This window comes from Grampus griseus, assembly GCF_964374135.1.
Source record: "Grampus griseus genome assembly, chromosome: 7".
Classification (NCBI taxonomy): domain Eukaryota; kingdom Metazoa; phylum Chordata; class Mammalia; order Artiodactyla; family Delphinidae; genus Grampus; species Grampus griseus.
The window spans coordinates 23,798,688-23,822,862 of record NC_139001.1 but is presented as its reverse complement, the minus strand read 5'-3'; the positions used below and the strand labels follow the sequence as shown (position 1 = coordinate 23,822,862).

At 33.8% G+C, this 24,175-nt stretch overlaps 1 protein-coding gene across 1 annotated transcript in view; it reads right to left on the bottom strand.

Annotated features, from left to right (window-relative positions):
- IKZF2 (IKAROS family zinc finger 2) overlaps positions 1-24,175 on the bottom strand; it is a gene marked incomplete at its 3' end in the record, with an annotated part of 168,577 nt that overhangs the window by 61,817 nt on the left and 82,585 nt on the right. The window contains exon 4 of the mRNA XM_082658602.1: positions 4,381-4,647. Coding sequence (XP_082514728.1) covers positions 4,381-4,647 — 267 coding nt within the window. The remainder of the gene's footprint in view (positions 1-4,380; positions 4,648-24,175) is intronic.

Below are 24,175 nucleotides of genomic sequence, written 5' to 3'. Positions count from 1 at the left end.
AATGTAAATTACACATTTTACTAAAAACATTTGATTTTACTTTTGAAATCCATGTAGGGTTTCCCAGGCAATAACAAATTAGTACTCAATAACTTAAAAACAAATTAATATGGTGAACAAAAATATTTGAAATCATGTTTTGCCTTTGGAAAATACTCCTGTAGCATGCTAACTTTGATTTTCTTTAAGCCTCCTAAAATCTTTGAGCTGAAATATTTAAAAATTCCTAATTTAGGTTACTGAATTCATCATTCAGAATAATGCTAATCTAAAAAAATTATAATAAGGATCATTTTAAAAAAATAATTTTTAATTTACTTAATTGAGTTTTATGAGACTAATGACAGGGTAATTTAGTTGTTAGGTTACATTTATAAAATATTCCAGATATCCTCAAATATTTTTTAATAAGAATTACTTCTGAATTTATATGATCATCTTTAAAGGGGTAGGAGAAATGTCTAGTTATATCCAGAGACACTGCCGTGTTGCTGAGTGACTAAGTCTTAGTGTGAAGGCGTTTGCTAATTCTGTTCCCATGGCCATGGGAAGTAAAGAAAGAAGCATGATGAAGGTAATCAATCATGTGCCCATTTTTGATAAGAGGAAAGAGACTATGATAATAATGCACTTTGATTTCAATCAGATGAAGCTTTAAGAAATACTGATTTTCCTGGCCTATTAATTTCAGAGGTATGTGTAAAATCTGATAACTAACTGAAAGGTACAGTTGACTACCCATAATGTCTATGTAACTTGAAACAACACATCTTGGTTATTTCTTTTATAATAATTTGTTTTTTCTTTAATAAATAGACTGAATCAATTGGTCCTTTTCAGGTTGGTTTAGACCTTGTCTAAAATATATATATATATATATATATATATATATTAATCACTTTCTTCAGATGTAAATAAAAGCAAATTTCAGGAGAAACCCACAAATTTACTAAATACCTTAGTGACATTAAAGAGTAAGTCCAATTCAGAAACATCAAGTAGGCTATTGTATCTGTGATAACTAATCCTCCCATGGGTGGGCACCAAAGTCTGGATTAACAACTCTGGATCCAGGAGAACAATTAAGATGTAGTCACGTAGCCATGCTATTCTTTATTTCCATTCTCAATCTGTTTTTTTTTAAATCTTCTAATCTACTCAAGGACCGTTTTATTCACTGGGTGAAGTTATCTACCTATTATGGAATAAATTATATTTCAATATTTTATATACTTTCATAAACATATTTGTAGATCTGTGTTTATTCAACTGAAATGCAAGTATACATGCATGAATTTGCTTTGGTGAATCAAAGACAGAGGGTGTGCCTGTGTTGCATGGAACAACCACCTACAAATATGAAAAATCCCAACCATGTGTAGAGAGGGCCTTAGAGCAAGAGAATGGCTCTACAAAGCTGCAATGGACAAAATATTATGCTGAAAATTTAGTTACAAAGATAACAGTACTCTACCCCAAAGAGATGCAAAATTAAGTATATTCTACATTTATAGTGTTTGTATCAATTTGTGTTTATGCATGAATTGATTTACTACCCCTATTTCTTTTCTTCTCCCTGTATTCCCAGTGAAGAGTGCCTGGAGTATCCGATGACAATATTACCTGATTACCTACTAAAGTAGCAATACCAAAGAAATAGCACCAAGCCATTAAAAAAGAGGCTGGAATTGGCACTTTAGTAGAGTATGAAAGAGAAAGAAGAAGAAGTGAATTAGATATGATACTCCATGTCAGTTTAATGAATGGGTGGTTATGTATCTTTTTCCACTATCAATTTTATATTAGACATTCCATGAGCTAAACGCTCATAGAAACAAGCATATGTTTCTCAAAGGCTTTTAAGGATTTAAGACAAAGTCTTTTATACTAGCAAGGTATAAATAGTTGGTGAGAGGGGGAAGTTCTAAAATGAAGACAGTTCATCAAATTAAGGAGAAAACATTTGGTTAATGACTATATTCTGACTATATATATATATTTTCCAATCTATAGAAATACAAGTAGACTTTCTATTCTCATATTGCTAAAATGGAGTTGAAAATGTCATGACCCACTCAGATGTATAAACTGGGTCATCAGAAATACATATAAAAATGGCTAATTTAAAGACACATCATCACAATTTCACGGTTAACAATGTATGGCAGGTATCCCAAGCTCCTCTACGAATGGCTAGTAACTTTAAGAAAAACCTCCCAGATCTGAGGAAAGTGTAATAATTTTGCCAGTACTCTAATAAATATTTATTAACAATAAAAGTTCATAGAGTTCCAAGAGTACTTTAAATAGTTGTTCAGTCTATTTTCCTTGCCTTTACTAGCTGAGTGAATCCCATACTCCTAGGACTTGTGGAAATCTGTATAACTATTTAGAAACACTTTCCATGTTAGTTAGATGGTTTTCAACTCTACTAGAGTAAAAAATATGAAGTGGACAGTACAGTAGGTATGCAATTGTTAACTGTGTTTACAAACCAACAATCCTCATGAAAATCACTGCAGTTACAGTAAAACATCAATTAACCTAAATTTTCAACAGAGTATATTCAGATTCTTTGAATATTCTTAACTCAGACCATAAAAGGTTTATTAAATATCTTACAAAATTTTTTAAAATATATTTTTCAGACTTAAAATGAACACTATATGCAATTCAACTGAAAAGTCATTAGACTAATTTTGTTTAGTTTCTACATTGCTAGATGGGAGAAGTTAGACATCTGAGTGTTATCTTCCTCAATATAATCACTCTGAGATGATGAATACATCGTAACTTTGTGGAACTCTTCTTTTAGAACTGCAGTTGGAATTACTTCATGAGCATAGAAGAAAAGTAGCCTCACTACTTTACAGCCTTTTCCTTTTTTTCTTATCAAATATGGTACCAAGCTTGATCTTTTAATTTTTCCATGAGACATTTTTAAAAATTAAAAAAAAATTTTCATTAGTAATACAAATATTACTATAAACTTAAAAATATTTTAAAATCATGATGCTATTTAAAAAGGAAATTCAAAACAAAAAAGTAAAAATGTAACTGACTATATGGTTGGATAAGAGTGTAAGCCCTAAAGCTGATGATTTTGTTTAAGATAACACTGATTTTAATGTGTAATTTCTCACTATAATTAAAATATCAGCCTTATAGTAATACCTCATCATAAAATATTGATATATTGATATACCAAGCATAGAAAATTGGAACAAAACCACTCTGGACATCAGGAAACCTTGATCCTAGCCTCACAATTCCCTTAACCACATAAGGGATCATGGATAAATCACTTGACTGCTTTGGGCTTCAGTTTCTTGATGTGTAAATGAGAGGTTTGGACTAAGAAGACATCAATGTCCCTGGTATCTCTCATGTTTTAAGCATCTACTTATGAAATTGATTATCTAGAAGTCAATCTTTTAAATCAATGTCTTTACTGTGATTTCTCTCTCTTCCAAAAGATTGTCATATTTTAAAACTCTGAGTGTATGAGTTATTACTATTTTGCTGTATAATACTACTCTGCATTATAGTTTAAGCTATCATTACCTTTAAATCGAATTTCATATAAATTTGAATTTTTCTGGGTCAATGATCTGCCTACCTTGCCACAATCTCATTTCTTGTGTTTTACATTAAAAAGAAATTTTAAAAAAATTTTACCAAAGGATTTGAAGAGGTTTAAATAAGGCCTACTCACTGAGTTGGTTTTTCACATTACTCAAAGGTCTAAAAGTGTATATTAAATTAACCTGAGGTCTCTTTCCTCACCTGATTCTGTGATTTCACATTCCTACCACCCTTTGCTGTATTCTACCCTACGTATCTCCTTGCAGGAGTTATAGTTAAAAATTACAGGAAGATGGTGACATCCTGGAACTGGGGGAGATAAATATCTGCCTCCTACAGAGACCCATGGTAGGCAAAGATTGATTGGAAATTGTATTCCAAGAAGTTAACTAGACAAGATGAAAATGATCAACCCTTACATAAATGCATGAGTACCATGTTATAGCAAACTCTATTACCTGCCCATGGGTATGGTAAAATATGTATAGGAATACAAAAAGATCAAGTTACACAATGAAATTCTCCTATACCTTTTGAACCCTTATCATACTTTTGCTATATTAAGAACTGTGGAAACTGAATCCCAAACTTCTTTTTGATATGCTATTCAGATTTGAAGGCTGGAAGTCAAGACCCAGGCTACTCTCTGCTTTTCAGCAATCCAATACTAGCAGAATTCTGAAAAGGTAGTTTCACCATTGCCACCCCTGAATAAAAAGGAAAGAGAATAGATGTCAGGTAATATCAACATCAGATGTCACAGGCAGTCATCAGGTTATTCTTTCAGCTGCTTACCAGTGTGACTCCTTTTATGTACCATAAGCACATTGGGCCCAATGCAAACCATGCCACAGACGTCACATTTCAGTTTACCATTCGGAAGCCGGATTCCTCCCTCGCCTTGAAGCTCCTGGACTTTCCTGTTGTCTGCCACCTCGCTGCTTTCAATTAGGGGTTCTTCTAGGCTGCTACCCTCATCATGGCCCCTGATCTCATCTTCGCGGCTCAGGGGTTTCCTGTCACACTCTTCATCACTCTGCATTTCTAGCTTTACTGAATTTGCTGTAATTTAAAAAGAAGAAAGGAAGACATTTTAAATGCATGTTATGTGTTGTCACCTACATCTCTTTTCCACCCACTGCCATTCTATTAACATGGTTGAGAATGCTATACTAAGTAGAATATAGTCCATCCCCCATGCAATGTTAGTACATACTGTGTTCTATGATATTTCCGTGAAGCTCTGGCATGAAAGTGAAGATGGCTTAGGAAAGCTCAGTATCAACTGGTATTGTTATACTTTTGAGTTTGTCACTAAGGCTACTAGACTGAGGTAGGATTATGAAAAAGACAAGATTAGATACTACTTAACCCATTGAGCTACACCTCTTCTGAATGTAACAATCATTATATATACACTTCATAGTCTCTGTTTTCCATTAGGGTACTTGCATAAACCTGTTTTTTTTTTCTTTAACATCTTTATTCGAGTATAATTGCTTTACAGTGTTGTGTTAGTTTCTGCTGTATAACAAAGTGAATCAGCTATCTGTATACATATATCCCCATATCCCCTCCCTCTTGCCTCTCCCTCCCACCCTCCCTATTCCACCCCTCTAGGTGGTCACAAAGCACTGAGCTGATCTCCCTGTGTGATGCAGCTGCTTCCCACTAGCTATCTATTTTACATTTGGTAGTGTATATATGTCAACGCTCCTCTCTCACTTCGTCCCAGCTTACCCTACCCCCTCTCTGTGTCCTCAAGTCCATTCTCTACGTCTGCGTCTTTATTCCTATCCTGTCCCTAGGTTCATCAGAACCATATTTTCTTTTTATTCTATCAAGAGAAACAACTCGGGATCTTAATCCAGCAAATAGCTTAGACGTATGAAGGCACACTGTCAAGGCAAATATCCTAAAATCAGACTAAACACATACATTCAGTTGAGAGCTGTATAAATGAAGGGCAGAATGCACAGACCTCACGTACTCTTAAGCTACTCTTTTTTTTCCTATGTGAAAAAAGTTCTCTATGGAACATATTAGTCTGCAAATCAAAGTATTCCAACTTTAATCTATGCACACCAAAAAGCAGTGAATGACAGGAATGGCATAGCATGCATGCACGCACTTGTGACTGTTAAGAAATTCAATGCCTTCTGTTTGCTGTTTTTGGATCATCCCACAGAAAAGTTGGAATTTTGTTAGCACAGCCCTCATTATGGATTGCTGACAGAGTCCTTTCACAAGAGAAACAAGCTTTAAATGAATACCAGTTTTTTATCCAGTGATCTTGAAAATGCCTCCAGAAACCATATCAAAGTTACTAAGCAAAACAAATTATTTGGTATTTCTTGAACAGAGGAACTATTTTCATAAAAAGGAAGTAAGTTCTTTTTACTGCAATTGTTTTCTTAGAGAAACCACCCCTTCTGTGATTTGTTGTTAGTACTCATGATAGGTAGTATATATTATCAAAATGACTCTTCCCTTTCTCCCTCTTTGGAACTCCCCTGTGAACTACAGGCAGTGTGGTACAATGTGGGGATCACTGGATTTAGTCAGGAGAACTGGCTTTGACATTTACTGCAGTATAATCTTGAACTAAGTATTTAACCTCTGAATCTTATGTCTTTCATTTGTGGAGATGAATTCAGATTACAGAATAAAGTTTAAGCAGAATAGTTTAGCTATTAAGAGTGAAGATCCTAGCAGTGGCACTTAGTAAGCAGTGTCACCTTCTGCAAGTTACTTAAGTAAGTTCTCTATGTCCTCTACAACACTGGGACGATAACGGTACCCACTTCCTAGGGCAGATGTAAGCATTAAATGAGTAAATATAAAAAATGGGCTTACTATTATTTTTCTTTGGACATACAGTGCTCTTTTTATTCCATAAGGTTTTTGTAAAGATCAATTAACTTATAGCATGTAAACTATCCCAAGATCTGCAAAGGGATAGACAGTCTTCTTGCCTGATCTCTAATAAAATATCTACTCCCTTGAGTTTTACCCTATGTACAAATTAGGACTGCTTTACTGGGTTTTGAGAAGAGTAAAGACAATATTTTTCCATCTTAATATCCCCAGTATGCTAAAGAAATCTGTGGCATATAGGAGGTATTTCAGACAGTATTCCCTGAGGTATTTTACTTGATTTAGAATCTTCTTTCTTTAAGCTTTTTAAAAATATGTTTAAAGTATCCATTAACATAGCAACGAAAACTTAATCGTCATAAAGGATAAAAAGTGAAAATTAAGTCCTTTTCTACCCAAAGTTCACCCATTCTTCAGTTCTGGTCTCAAAAACAACCCCTATCCTTGTCTTCTCTTTAGAACTGTGTGTGTGTATATGTATGTGTGTATATATAGTCTCTCTTTTTACACAAATTGGACTGTACAATTTATCTGACTTTAACTTTCCTTTCTTCAATTAACATCTGTTCAATATTTTCCATACATAGGAATCTACACTGTTCTTTCTAATACCTGCATAAAATCGACTTTACAAATATAACTCATTCATCCAGGCTTTTAAGATTACTTCTTGTTTAGTGCTATTATAGACACTATTGTATAATACCACACAGAACTGTTAATCTGATACACACTGGTTATTGTACTTCAGATTTTTAATATGAATTTTTTTATTGTGAATGAAGTTGGGCATCTTTTTCTATGTTTAAATGTGTGTGGTTTTTTTTTTTTGTAGAACTGCCTATCAAAGTTCTTTGCCCATTTTTCTACTAGGTTGTCAGCCTTTCTCACTGAATTTAAATGCTTGATATACTAAGGAACTTAGCGCTGTGATATGTTTTGCAAAAATTTCGGTTTATCTTTTTACTCTAGGGTATTTTTTGGCATGTATGCTAATTTTAAATTTTGAATTTTTAACATTTTCAATTATGGCTTCTGGATTCTGTGTCTTGCTTCAATAGATTTTTCCATATTCCAAGAAATTTTTCCATATTTTTTCGGAGAAGGAAAATTTTTCTAATTAATGTAAAATACTATTGGTTACCCTATGTAGTCCCACATTTCATCCACAACTGTCAGTCATTTAAAAGAAATATTAAGAAGAAAACAAATGAAAAGTATGACTTTATGCGGCATGACTTCATATACCAGCCTGTGAGCAAATTTTCCCACACATTTAAGTGATGTCCTAAAGATCACAAACTTTGCAGCAATGCCATCATTTACATTCCTGAACTAGTCAATATCTGATAAGCTACCTTTAATGAGTATAAGGTCTACTAAGATTTCATTTCGAGAACTGAAGAAATGTATACCTAAAAGAGTGGGTTTTGGGTCTGAAACTATAGGCCTCTTAAATTTCAAAACTACCAAATTATGAAGGATATGACTTGATATTACACTAAAGTATCATCTTTTCCCTAGTGAGAATATTATAATATGGACATCAAAACATAGTCTCAAACATGGGTAAATATGTCATTTAACAATGTATTGGGTATTAAAATTATACTTAGAGTTTCTATCCACAGAAGAATATACTTGAAATGAATATCCAAAAAAAAAAAATGTTTATTAGCACTGAAATACAGAAAAAGTGGAAAATTATAGTCATCTTTTCTCTAACAATATTATACTCTAAGGAATTATATGTTTGCCATGTATGGATGTGTACACACTATTACTGTAGTAAACAGTATATTTATTGATATAGTAAATCAATAAAATGAAACACATTTTAATACATACATAGCATAGATTAAGTTTTGCATTAATATGATGGCCTATGTACAAACAAAATTCCATTCTAATTAATTTTTAACCCATCCTACTAAAATTAAGTTGAAATTCTAGGACAAAAAGTGATTACTTAAAGTGGTCTGAATTTTAACTGTTAAATAGAAAAAATTTCTCTACTCAAAGAACATAAAAGAAATTCTCCTATGATTTATTTTTACTGTTTAGGATGTTTCTAATTAACACAGAGCACCTAATATTTTAACTCATTAATGATTAAATTAAAATGTCTGGTAAATTTATACTCTATAATTTATATATTAATAAATGACTTATATCATAATTATTTGTAGTTACAATATATAAAGCTATTATAATTATTAATCATTGTATAATAATCATAGTACATAAGTTACCAAATCTTTGAATTTTAACTCTTCATATAATACTTCTTTTACAATTTGGTTAACAGAAAGGCATCCTCATAAATGGCTAATTTCTATGAAGATAAGAACTTGCTAGTGTGAGTGAAAAGAAATCTTGTTATTATAAATCTCAATACCAACAATTATTTTTCAAGCTTATTTTCTTGCTACGAAATGAAGAATGTAAAATTTAAACATATCTGTGGGAATTTACATATACTTTTATATACTGACAAGCAGTAACAGTTTAATAAAAACAATATTTTGTCAGAATGAATGATTAGCAACGAAAAGATGTGAAATAAGATTTTAATTGATCAATCTTTTCTTTGTTATTTGATATTGTAGTCACAAATAACTATAATATATAGATATTTGAATATTTTTAATAAATAAATATGCTTAACATAGGTATCTTTTTTTCTCAAAGGAGATGATATAGTTCACAGTTTAAAACAAAGAAAAGTCAAATTTTAAAGCATCAAGAAAAAGTTAATTGTTATAGTGATTTTTTTTTTTAGTAGACTTGGAGGTTTGTGAACATGGTTCAAGGATAACAACATTTAATCAAAAAGACTTTCATAATCAATTTTACATAGACAAAGCTTTGAATATATTTCATGTTAAAACATTCCACATATATATTTATGCAAAAAATTGCTTCATAATGCAAATATGTTTATGAATTAAAGCTTTATCCCCCTCTTCTTTATGCTTTCAAACTACTGTTTTTGAACTTTAGGATATAGTTTATAGATGCTATAAAAACGCATGGTGGGAGCTTCCCTGGTGGCGCAGTGGTTGGGGGTCTGCCGGCCGATGCAGGGGACACGGGTTCGTGCCCCGGTCCGGGAGGATCCCACGTGCCGCGGAGGGGCTGGGCCCGTGAGCCATGGCCTCTGGGCCTGCGCGTCCGGAGCCTGTGCTCCGCAGCGGGAGGGGCCGCGACAGTGAGAGGCCCGCGTACCGCAAAAAAAAAAAAAAAAAAAAAAAAACCGCATGGTTTAATCACCTCCCATTTACATGTAATCATCCCAATGCTGAGAAGTAAAGAGACTCACACAAGAGCTCGTATAAATGACTCCCAGGCCAAACAAATTTCAATTGTAGAAGTTTCTTCAGTAACCATACTGTGCTCTCTACACTCAAAGCCTTCATAATTATCACTGTTTCGAGATACATAATACTGAGTGGATAAAGTTACACTAGACTTGCCTTAAATTCAGTAACATGGTATTAAATAAAAGGATAACTGAATAAGGGTATTTACACAGCTAAACATATATAGATGACTGTTTTTTTTTTTAAAAAAAGGCAGAAAACCAAATGGGGAAAAAATTAATTATGTTATTTTGTGAAGCTGTTAAAACAACATTATTTTGGTTGTCTATTTCATACTGAAATTTTCTTTACTACTCATTATACTTCGAAAATTAAAGACAATTCAAAACCCAAATGTATACCACTTAAAAATAAAATGGAAAATGAAATGTACAATGTTGTTACATACACTAATAGACCTCACAAAATAGATCTCACCCACCTCAACCAATAAGACACAAGGACCAAAATGGAATTCTCTCTAAAACTCATTGAACCAGCAAATATTTATTGCTTGCCTAATACTTTGCTAAAAGTGATTCATTATGAAGATTTAAGACTAAAAGCTGAAGAATATTTTTCACTTAAATAAGAAACCTATATTAGCAGGATGGTATATACCCAGGTCATGAAAGAGTTTATGAGTAAAAGTACAGGAAATATTTTACTAACCTGTAATTTGAATTTATTGAACAATACATAAATGTGAAGAAGCTTTTCCTTAGAAACTGGACATTTCCTATTTTTTACACCCTAACTTCACCAAATTACCCACTTATGCAAGGTGGCATATGATTTTGCAATGTCTGGCACCTGATGGCTTCAAATAATACAAAATTCTCAATTTTTAAAATTTGGGGGAAAAGATCATTTTTTACACATATGGTGAAGTATATCCAGTTAATTTTGAATTACCAAATTGAAGGAATAAATTCTATCCTCATCCTTAGAATGAGGTTTTCACAGATAATCCTATCTTTTTTAAAATGTCAAGTTTTGAAAAATCATAGTAACCAGAACCTAAAATATCATTATTAAAATATTTTTTAAAATCTAAATTAAACTTTATACAACTTAAAACTTTATTATTAGTATGAGTTGATTCTACTAATCCACGAACAGATTATTGAAATTCCCTAGCCAGGAAAATAATCCAAAGGGATTATGATTTATTTGCTGTATTTGAAAGGATATAATATTTATTGTGATTTATTCTGTTTAATTTCCAAATTATATTTTTCAACTCTTAATTTTTAAAGGAAGCAAATACTACGGGAGTTAAATATTTCTTTCACAGGGCTAATAATAAAAGAGAGCTAAAATGCCATTCTTATCAAACTGGGAAAAAAAATCTTTCAGGTGTGATGTATAAGTGGACTTTCATATGCTTGGTTTCTGTTGTGTGAACATTCAAGAGGACACTTAAGGGGTGTTATTACTTATAAGCATTAATTTCTCCAGGGCTATGCCAGATACTTGAAACGGTGTTATACACACTAATTGAATCAATATGTCTATCTAATAATCTGTTGAAGTTGCTTCTGAGCTAATACAACTCTCTCTCATTTAAACTTTCAAAAAAGAAACACCAAACATGATTAAATCCATGTTAACAGCCCAGCAGCTGTTTAAATAATGTGTTAAAAAAACAAACTGCTTTCAAAACTCTGATGTAAAGCACAATTATTTACTAATGAACTTACAACCGTCTAAACAATGAAAGTAAAATCCTCACAACAAAAATTATATTAAGGTATGTGCAATCATTTTTCAACAAATTTCCTCAACAAAATTTCACACAATATAAAAACTTTGTTCCTTTTAACTGTGAGTAAATAAATGCATAAGTCTTGCAAAACAGCTGCCTCATAACATCCTTAAAGTATTCGTTTTAGAAAAGGTTGGACAAGTCTAGACACTGGTGTCAGTGAACTGCAGCTGAGCCATTTGTAGGTAGCATTCTGTCTGCACATCACATCACCTCATTTTCTCGTCCTCCCCCCACTCTCTCCTTTCCCCAATATAGTTAGACTATGTATTTCTTAAACCTAGTAGGGTAATAGATCAAGACAGTGCTGGTTTCTGAAATATGACTACTATTCTAAAAACAGTGTGGAAGAAAGTTACTCTGCACCTGATTGCAGGAAATCAGGGTCTTTACCTCCCTTTCTGCCACTTAACTAGTTCTGGGACCTTTTGGGAATTTTTTTTATTTTGACTCAGCCACCTGCGTCACCTGAAATATGGGAAAAATAACACTTGATACTCCTGAAAACAGCAGGCTAGATAAAATAGTCTCTTTACACTAAGGGTTTAGAATCCTTTTAATAATAATAATAATAGAAAAATAACAACATTATAATTCTTCATGATTTAAAAAATTCATATTGTCTCATTTGATACTCAGAACCACAGTGGATTGTACGTAGGGCAAACGCAGATAAACAAATGGAGGCATGGTTGTTAAATAACCTTCCCAAGGATGCAAAGGTAGTAAATGTGAGCCTGGTATCAACTCAAGATCTTCTGTCTCTTAGCTTCGCATCTTCCTATGACATGATACTGCCTCTCCAATTAAACAAGCAACTAATATTAGTATTATATTTAGGACAAATACCAGTCCTAGGCAAATAGATCTTTCAGATGTTGTAAAACTGTGTCCATCAGTTAAAGAGGATACCAGGAATTCAAGACCACATCAGTCAGATAAAATAAAAAGAAGTTTCCACAAACTGAACTACAGAATTAATACTTTCTAGCAAGTCTGGGATGCATATGCCCACTCAAAAGAACTACTTTCTAATTTTTAGATTTGTTTTGGTCTTAAGGCAGGGGTAGGTCCATGTAGTACAACTAATTCCTGAAGAATCTGCCAATATTCAATCATTTTCCTGATCCTTGCTTTTTCTATATTCCTTGTCATGCTATGACTTATCAGTGGTAGGTAAAGACAGCCATTTGAGAAAAAAATCAATATAATCAACTTTAATCTCTAAACCAACAGTTACGGAGGATGGCATTTTAGGACTTCCTTTGCCACATTTTGACAGTCTTGTGTCAATGTTTTTTACCAAGATAAATCATACCTATGAGTAGCTCATGCAGTATTTCATTTACATTTAAAGAGATCTTCACAACAAAATAAATACCAAAAAAGTATCCTCTCTACCTCCTTGGAAAAAAAAGTAAAACTAAGGAGCCTAGACATCTCACTCCCTAATGGTCTCCCACAGTGCATGCAACCATAAACAGCATGCCCATCATCAGACTACCCATCTTTATTGACCAGCACAGTGGCACCACTGTAGCCCAAGGGTGAAGTTTCTGTTTTCTGGCAGACAACTAGTTCATGAGATGTACAACGTGGAGAAAATAAGCCTAGTTTAAACAGAAATGCCACAGGCAAACAACAGTCTATCCCTTTATCCATGCTTTAAATGAATGATTGCATTTGCCAAGTCCTAGAGATTCAATATGTGCCATGTCTTGCATATCCAACTCCTTTTTGTGCATTTTCGTGGGCAACACAGAGCTTCTTTAAGATTCCCCATGCCTTCTCACCTGGAACAATTTCAACAACTTTCTAGCTGGGTCTCTTTTCAGTTTTTTGCCACACTCTACTCCCCCAATTCATCGTATGTTCAGTTTTTAGATTAATTTTCCTAAAGCAGAGCTCATATTGCTCTTCTAAATGTCTTCCATGACTGCTCACTGCCTACAAATTAAATACAAAGGTACTGGTATGGACTTTAAGGACCACCACAGCATAGTTCCATCATTGCTCTTGGCCATATGTCCTATTAGTCCCTTAGTTATTCATACTTTTTCCAGTCATTTTCTAGTCATTCTTCCTGGAACTTATCCTATACATCTCTACTTATTCCCCCCCCCCCGGCCCCTATTATTATTTTCTGGAATCTTTCCCCTACTTCTGTCAATATCAGCATACCTTCGAAGCTGACTTATCTTCCACCCTTTTTCATGAAGTGTTTCCTGAGCACAAAGACACATTACAGTGATTTCATTAGTATATTTGCCTTAACTCTATGCTCCCTATGGTGTGAGATTTTTGAAAAGAAATGCTGTCTTTATTCACAATTGTAAAACCATCTTCCCCTTACACGTACCAGGCATTCAATAAATGTTTGTTGAACTGCTGTTGCTGATTTACCTATCATACTTCTTTTTTAAGTTACATAGGCTATGCATAAATTAACCACAAGTGACAAATAATTATCATAGAATTAGGTTTTAAACACAAAACATCATCAACATAACATTAAACTGAAGGACCACTGTATAAAAGGAAAGACTTTCAGTGCATTACATGCATCACCTGATATTAATCATGACAGCTGCTCTGTGAAGTATACAATATTACCCTCATTTTACAGATGAGAAAACTAAAGCTCAGAATGGGTGAGGTAACATGTCCAAGTCACACATCTATTCAGAGCCAGATCTGAAATTAGAACCAAGAACTGATGACCAAATTCTTGCTATGTCCCCTATGTCACCAAAAGCAAAACAGTTACTAGTTACCAGTAAAGAAAAAAGGATGTCAGTATGTTAAAGAAGAGTAACTTTGAATCGATGTGTGCCATCTGACATTTTCTTTACTGCATGTTGAATACAGGTGTAGTAGTTTGCCAGCTTTGAGTAAAGAGAAATTTGTCTGAAAGCCTGTTTTGGAGGAAGACCAGCTTCCACTGCCAGATTTTCTGAGCATGGATTTTATTTCATATAAGAGCAATCTAGTTTGAACTGGTGTTTGGCAACCATCTGCTTAACATAACTGTGGGAGGTTTGTGAAGCAAATTACATTGTGAAATTCTCTCTTTAATAAAGGGAGTACAAAATTGTTAACCAAACTTCTGTAAGAAGTAAAATCGTTACTATAAAATCCAGCTGAGTGGGCATATTCCCGAAGGGACCCAAACATTAGATTGCCAGAGGTCACTGAGGACGTTTAAACCAGGTCAGAAGGCAGTGCTGCCGGCTCGCTAAAGAGAAAGAGATAAGAAATGGAGCAGGGTTTCTATTACGGAGCAAGGGCAACAGAGGGAAGAACCAAAGCCAGGCGATGCACTTCAACAGCTTTACTGAGCCTCTGAACTGAAGTGACAGAGGAACCCAACAGCTTTCCATACCCTGGGTTCAAATATCCCTGGTTGCCAAAATCTGGAACAAACATCAAGGCTACAGAAGTTCTTTCCCCGATGTTCTTCCATAAACCCTTCACTATTTGTGTGAAATAAAGAGAGTCAACATTTGGCGCCAAGATGCAGGATTGTTTGGTTAAAAATGTATAATCAAGAAAGCGTATCAAGTAGTAGCAAAAAAGAGAAAATTTGTAGTTGTGATTAAGAAAAATGAATCTAAACAACCACCCAGCAAATTTTATTTTCTGCAATGTAGCAGCGGCAATTTTTTTTGCAATGTTCATACCTGTTTCCTACCCCTAATGAATAGTCAGTCATATAGAATGCATTTGTTAAAAGGTAAAAAAAATAATTACAAAGCAACATAGGAGGTACTAGGTGAATAATGGAAATGCTGGATTAGAATACCTGTGTTTAAGTACTTTACATATGTGGACATTAAGAAGTAATTTAACACGCCCCTGTTTCCTACCATGTAAACTGGGGATAATATCCTCTATATAAAAGTCATAAAATTGGGGAAGCATAGTCAGTTAGTGCAAGCAGTTAGAGCCTATGGCTAAGAGACTCAGTACCCTCGGGTTTAAGGCCAGGCCCTTTCATTTATTAGCCACATGACCTTAAGAAGCCTCTCTCAGTCTCATTTTTCTCATCTATAAAATCAAGAAAATGATTACCTGTCTCCTAGGGCTGTTCTGAGTATTAAGTACAATTGTATATACAACACCCTTACAGCTATTTTACTTCTTATTAATAGAGCTACCATATGAAAGCATATCATAAAATGTAGGACATCAAACAAATGTAACTGGGGGGGGGGTGTATGTTTACTCCAGGGAAGCACGGGGATGACAGAGAAGGCTTCACGAAGTGGCATTTAAGATAGTACTTACAGGTTGGATATGCTTTATATAATAAAGAGAAGACAGATGGCACTCAAAAGGGGGGCGAGCATGAAGAGAAAAGAAAGATGCATGAATACATGTTGGTTTTGAGTGACACCGTTTTTTTCTGGAATGCATATATTCAATGGGTAACATAAATAGAAAATATTTTAAAATCAAAGTTTAAAATAGAGTAAGGCACAAGGGAATTAATGCTTGTAGGTAGTAATTTCAAAGATGAGTGCTGTCAACTTATTAACAGACTGTTTCAACAACCACAGTACAGAAGAGGGATCTCCTTAGAATTTATTCGTTCATCCATTCAAAATTACTTACTGAGCACCTGCTCTGTGCCAGGTACCACAACACAGCAGTGAATAGGACAGATATGGTCCCTGCTTTCATGGCACTTGTGAAATTTATGCATATATGTATCTATGTATGTATATGTATTTTTCTGCATTTATATATGGGCAACCGTGCACAGTAAAATATTATGATGTGAAATACAATGACTTGAAAGCCCTTCCCCCAGCATATGCTACTACTATAAAATCTCAGTGCAAAATGCAGAGCATAAGTAATCAAGAAATACTCTCACAAGATCACTATTTCAAAAAGACAGCCTTTTCTGAATTGTAAGTAGTTACTTTAAGCAGTCATCGATCTGTGAAACAAAGTTTTGATTATTCAATGCGTTGTCTTTCTCCATTTCTAGAACATCCTTTAACCAGCTTTCTAAAGCTCATAGTTCAAGTATATGAAACATAATTAAAATGATGACATAGTTCTATGTATCATAGGAAGCAAATTAAACAGATATGTCTGATATCATTAAGGGGCATACAAATAGCTTGTCTTAGCTTGTAAAAGTAAGCTAATACACTTATTAGATGCAAAGGAGCCCCTTACTCATTTAAAAAATACTTTCTTTAAAATACTTGATATTTTCTAATCATATCATAAGTAGACTAAAACTTATACAAACTGAGTTTTATTTCTCCTTAAGTTATGATTTTGTGCTGATCTCACATCTCTGTCACCTGTAATTGGATGGGTTACCTTCTAAGAGACTTAGTTTCCTCATCTGTGAAACCTAGATAATGCTACTTATTTGTGCAGCTAAAATAATTAAAAGCCTACCTGCCTGAGGCCATGATTCTTGAGGTCCCTTCAGTCTGTGGTATATGTGATTCCAGGATACAAGCAAACTATACTTGAAATTTTATATAAAAAACGATTTGTGTAATCAGTAATAATAATCAGCTACTTAGTATCTAAATATAATTTTCTTTATACAAAAAATCATTGCCAAAACTGATGTCAAAGAACTTACCCCCAATGTTTTCTTTTAGGAATTTTACAGTTTGAGGTTTTAAATTTAAGTCTGTAATCCATTTTGAATGCATTTCTGTACAGGGAGTAAGACAGTGGTCCAGCTTCATTCTTTTGCATGTGGCTGTCCAGTTTTCCTTATTGAAGAGACTATCTTTGACCTACCTGTCTGTTCTTGGCTCCTCTGTTGTAAATTAACTGACCATATATGAATGGGCTTTTTTTTGGACTATTTTACTTTCATCTGTGTCTATTTTTATGTTAATATCATACTGTTTGGATCACTATAGCTTTGTAATATAGTTTGAAATCAGGAATTGTAATGTCTCCAACTTTGCTGTTCTTTCTCAAAGATTGCTTTAGCTATTCAGGGTCTTTTGTGGCTCAATACAAATTTTAGGATCTGTTTTCTCTTTCTGTGAAAAGTGTCATTGGAATTTTGATAGGGATTGAATTGAATCTGTAGAATCCTTTGGGTTGTATGAATATTTTAACAATATTATTCTTCCAATCCATGAACACAAAATATCTTTCCATTTATTTGTGTCTTCTTCAATTTCTTTCATCAGTGTTTTATAGTTTTCAGCGTACAGATCTTTCACCTCCTTGGTTAAATTTATTCCTAAGTATTTCCTTTTTCTGATGTTGTTATAAATGGTATTGTTTTCTTAACTTCTCTAATAGTTCATTGTTAGTGTATACAAATCCAACTGATTCTTATATACTGATTTTGTACCCTGCAACTTTACTAAATTTGTTTGTTAGTTCTAACAGTTTTTTGGTGAGTCTTTAGGGTGTTCTATATATAATATCATGTCATCTGCAAATAGAGACAATTTTACTTCTTTCTTTCTGATTTGGATGCCTTTTACTTCTTTCTCTTGCACAATAGCCAAGATATGGAAACAACTTAAGGTTTCAATGAATGAATGGATAAAGAAGACATGGAATATAAATACAACGGAATATTATTCAGCTATAATAAAGAAGAAAATCCTATGTTTGTGACAACATGGATGAACCTTGAGGGCTTTATGCTAAATGAAATAAGCCAGAAAGAGAACAACAAATACTGCATGGTATCACTTATATGTGGAATCTAAAATAAGTCAAACTCATAGAAATAGAGAGTAGAAATGTGTGTTGCCAGGGGCTGGAAGGAGGGGAAAATAGGGAAAGGTTAGTAAAAGGGTACAAACTTTCAGCTATAAGATAAATAAGGTCTGAGCATCTAATGTGTAACATAGTAACTATAGTTGATAACACCGTTTTGTTTAATTAAATTTTTCAAAGAGTGTAGAACTTAAATGTTCTCACACACTCACAGAATGATAAATATATGAGGCATGGACTGTTTATTAACTACATGGAAGGAATCCTTTCACAATGTATACACATATCAATTCATCACAATGTATACTTTAAATATCTTACAGTTTTGTCAATTATATTTCAATAAAGCTGAAAGAAATTCAGGAAGCTTTTAAAAATAAATAAATTTCTTTATACAAAATACGTTCCTAGGTTTGGGGTTCATACAAAAATCTTACTTTTAGATCACATATTTAAAACCTCTGGGTTTAAAACAGCATCCCTAAATCTACCCATTAATGAATTTCTGAAGGTCACAGGTAAGAGTATGTTGAAATGTGAATATACGTATTTATACATATACATAGTATATATACTGAAAACCTTGTTGGTATGTGTGCAGGATGTTCTTTATTAAGCAATAAATGTTAGCTACTTAAGCAGAAGATAGTGCAATGTGATGCGTGTGCCATCCCCATGTGTTTCCTTCAGGTGAATACTTGGCTGGCATCCAGAAGGGAAAAAAAAAGCAAAACAAACACAACATATTCAAAACTTTTAAAAAAAGAGTGCTACAACCTTCACAGAAAGCACGAGGTCCTTGATTCAAATAATGCTATAAAGACTCTTGAAATTTTCCTCTTTTCTACCGCGTCCCTGTCAGGATGTGAACCCTGCCATTATGTATGGCTTGCGGCTATTTGCAAGTTTCCTCCCCAACTGGGACTAAGGGGGAAATGTGTGACAGTAGGGATCGCCTCAGCACTTCACAGGGACTGTACAAGCGCAGTGAGACCAGCTACCTTGCTCCCTGTGACAACCGGCCACCAGGTTTCATAGGTTAAATTTCTGAAAGTAATACAAGTTGTTAGTTTTAGAAGCCTAGAGTTTTTCTTTGCTTGAAACATTACAAGGCATTTTACCTCTTTTCCACCTTCAAAATGGGTGAAATTATTTCAGGGGCACAAGATTACCCAAATCTATGATTTCTGTCACATGCATCTCACAGCTTACTGTCCTCTTCCACATTCCTAGTAGGCTGCCTCTGTATAAGGCAGCACATGCTTACCAAAAGCACCTCATTCTGTGGAAGCTGTCAGCAATTACTGCGATGAACTTTAAATCTTTTTCCTCTAACTACTGGAGTATTCCAGAAATAATGACACAACTTCTCCCTGTTTTAAAATGTCAAGCTGACCACTCAGAAATTCAAGCTACGTTTCTCCAGGAAGGCCCAAATGATAAGACATTTTATGAGCCTTCCGTTTCATCTCCTGTTCCATTACTACGCTGCCTTAACACCTTCATGGTGTAGCAACACCTTCTGAGACAAGCTGAAACTCAAACAAACCACAAAAGCTGACACCTGAACAAAGTTAACAATATGTGCCTGGCAAGTATAAGTTATATATATATTTTTCCTTTCCTTGATCTGATACTATCATTTGAATTAATTTTATTTTCTTCCTTTAGTGCTATCTCTAACAGTTGAATCTGTTGCATGATTAATTTAATTGTGCAATAATATTTAAAAATATATATACCCAGTATACTCTGTTATTTTCATGTATTTCAGGATCAAATGTATTTTTAAATGTCTGGTTCAACATTCACACTCAGAGAGAAAAAAAATCTCTCCAAAATTTGAACTACCTTCCTTAAACTCATGAAGCTTTAAACTCCCAGCTGACACCAGAATTAGAGATTTTCAAGGTTAATGGGAATGCAATAAAATCTTGATGTAGTTTTTCAGATAATATAGAAAGCATATGACTTATAATTTTAACTATGCTCAATTTTGGCAAAGAGAGGTACATTATTAAGTAAGAGATATATAAAGATCAAGTAAGGTTTAAATGGCATATCTTTAACCATACAAAGGAAACACAAATTAAGGTATAGGATCCTGATGAATAGCTTTTACAGACAATATACTTCTCTCTTCAGATATTAAAAATCTTGTTATTGCTGACATCTTATATAAAGTGTGTGTTTGGGAAGGCACTGGCTTGTATTCCAAGATCAGGGAATTCACGGGCTTTCCTGATGCTGCCTTCACATCATCCCTTTCCCATAAAAATAAATAAGCAAACCCCTTCATTCATTCAGTGCATATTTATAGAGTGCAATCTATACACTAGACACTGCTAAGTATTGGAGATACAAGGGCAAACAAGACAAGCATGGCTTATAATACGATTGAGACAGAGACGATCGCAACAATGTAGGTTGTCCTCTGAGAGGAACAGAGTGCCAGGGGAATACAGGTCTCAGTGACAAGATACAGAATTTGAGAGGAGGAAAAGGAAGACAGGAGAGCCAATGATGGTGTCCAGGTCGCTCAAAACATTACTACTGAAAAAGAAAAATACAAGGATCTCTAAGGTTAAATCTAGTTCCAGTGGCGCCATACGAATTCATTCATTATGTGGGCCAGTTTGAAATGGCTACTAGCAATGGAAGGAGTAGTTGAAAAGACAGGGAGAAGTACTAACATTTAGAGAAGGCCCATTTTGTTGCATGTCCTTCAACATTAGCCATTTAATTCTCAAACTTTGTGGTAGTTATTAGCTTCATTTTATAGAAAAGGAAGCTGACGATCAGGACCACATCATAAGGCTGAAAAATACTGTGTCTCTGAAACCAGCCAAATACCCTCATGATGTATTTCACTGGGTACAAAGGGAACCAAATGGGGGGAGGTACCCAACGTCCACAGATACAGGAACCAAATGGGGGAAAAAACCAACTTCCACAAATATGGGAATTCAAGGTTCATTCTCTATTGATACTGCCATCTTGAGACGTATTTTACTGAGTACTATACAGACACATGTTTGTTAGTAACTGACCTTAGAAGAGTACAGAATAAAGATATACAACACTAAGCAAAACACAAACTCATTTACTGAGTAACATGCATATGAATGAAATGCAACAAACATAAAAGTGCAAAGAATTTGCAGAGAAAAGAAACTGAATGCAATGAATGGGTCTAAGAATTGGAATTTTATGCCTGATTTTAAGGTGGCAAGAGTGTGAGTGTTCATTTACTCTGCAGGTATGTCTGGGTATAACTTTTCCACCAGGTACTCTGCTAAGCACTAAAGACAGAGTGACAAAATCAGAGATAGTCTTTGCCTTCATATTCTGCTCATATCAGGTGGAGGCAAAGGAAGACAGCAATCATTCAAGAGTTTGTTTGGAGGAAGGGAGTTAGTATAAAGGCAAAGAATTTGGAACAAGAAAGGCTCAGAGCAATTCACTAAAATTCCTGGAACTGAGGACTTGCAGCCCTACCATATACACCTTTATCAGAAATAACTTCACTTCATTACTGTTTTAATGATGTGAATTTTTGTTTTCAGTATGTAAACAACTAACAAAGCAGAATATTTACCATTGAAAATATATATTTAAGTATCAGTTGGCAGGTCTCAATAATTCCTAGAGTTCCTTTACCACATATACAAACAAATTATCAAATTGCCTTTTCCCATTTCCCACCATGAAGGTAGCCCCACAATTTGAGCAAACCCTAAAAAACTAAAGCGCACACACACACACACACACACACGATTTGAATGAAAACCTAAAATAAAACGTCTTCAACCCATTATACTAACCATCATTAGATACAAGATCGCTCTGACATGTAATAGAACATTTGGTCAAAAAGTAATAGCTGGGCTAAAATATCTACATGCTGATAAGAGTTGCAAGCTTTCACTATGCTGCCATATTATCAGTCTTAATGAAATTCACTTGTCAGTTCCATTCTGAAACAGTGAATTCTGGCCTTGCATGACAAGGGTAAAATTAAAATCTCTTTTCTTTTCCTAATCAAATCAGCTAAAAATGAAAAAGAAGAAACTCCTCTCACTAATTGGTCAAAAAAAGATTAGTTTTGAGATTCCTTTCCTTTGCTTTATTTCTGCTTCCACTGTTGAACTTTTCAAATAGTACCATCAGCTGCTTTTTTTAAAAAACTCACTCTGTTGCCAACAAGTATATTGAGTAAAACTAGCCAAAATATGTGGTACTATAAGGAATAATGGGGTAGATAGTCTAGAATTTACTTCTACACCAGCTGCAGGCTTTATTATCATTATCTTTTACTGGGTATTGAACCCATCCTATCGTGGAATATGTCACAAAGCAGCTCAATCTAAAACAGAGAAAGCAAAGAAACCTGTCTACTTATCTTGACTTTAATTACAAACTTCTATAAAACCTTAGTGAATTTCAGCACTCTTAAAAGTAAGCCTGATAAGAGAAGGGGTCATATTTATTTATCTTTTTATCCCTATTTACAGAGCACCTTTTCAAGCCTAGTGTATTAGACACATTAGACTTCATTTTCTCTTGTTATTATTTTGTGCTTTTGTTTAAGTGTTAAGCATGGCAACCCAATAAAAATTAAGTATGGCCTAGAAGATGATATGAAAATTCAACTCAAATGACACATGAACCTGATAAAGTCTAATGCAATTAGTCTAATGTAATTAGACTAAAAACGAATGTAGTTATTATGGTACTAGGTAATGATATACAATAAACCTACCACAGAACTAGAAGTAGATTCTACTCCTACTTGTTAGTGAGGGACTTCAGTGAGTAAAAATGAAGGTAAACATTTTGTATCTCAGTTTCCCAATGAGTCAATGGAAATAAACTAACTCCATATTTCCCACAGAAGAACTTTACAAAAGTCAAACAGAAAACACTTCCAGGGAAGTATTCTACAGATGTTTTCTCATAATCATAAAAATGTCTTACAGTTGTGGCAAGAGAATTATTCAATGCTTGATGGGCAAATTGATATAGAGCATATTACACCTCTGAAGGATGTACCTCTTGTACCACAAGAAAATCAGCAGAAAACCAACATACACGTTTACCTTTCCAAACTGCAAAGCTGATATTAAATACATAATATTCAAATCAGGAAACTGAGAACCACATTGACATCTAAAGAGCCAGACGTATGCACAAATTTATAAATAATGTAAGTTATTCAGAATGATGTGAAGAACTGTCTCTAAAACAAACAAAATCTAGAGGCTGAGAAAAAGTGAATTTTAATTACACTTATTAATCCCGAGAGTAGAGAAACACAACTATTTAATCCAGTTTCTATAATCATATTTCTCCAGTTCCGTAATTGTTTTTTAACATCCTCTCAAACTTAAAAAATAACAGTAATTTTCATTATTTTGTTGCAAATGTCCAGAGCACTGATCTAAATATCAGACTAATTAACAGTATAATAAAAGAGCAAAAAGTAAGAAAAAAAGAACTTTGATGAGGTAGATCAATCTCTTACTAAAAACATGAACAAAATAAGTAGTATTTGTTTCCCAAGCTTTCCCTTCACTAGTAACCTAATATAAAACTAAATACAAAGAAATAAAATTATTCTGACATGTTTATAAGTATTATATACAAATATTTATATCAAAGATTAAAGTCCAGACAGAACATTAGTTAGAATTTACAAAAACACAACAAAACTCTTAAATCCAGTTGACTGGAGATGTTTACTTTTTTTTTTTTTTAAGACTAACATAGCATTAATTACTGCATAGAAGTTATGGTTTAAATTTCACATGGAATCTAGACTCTGTGCTGTATTTCAATATTTACCAAGTTTTGCTAG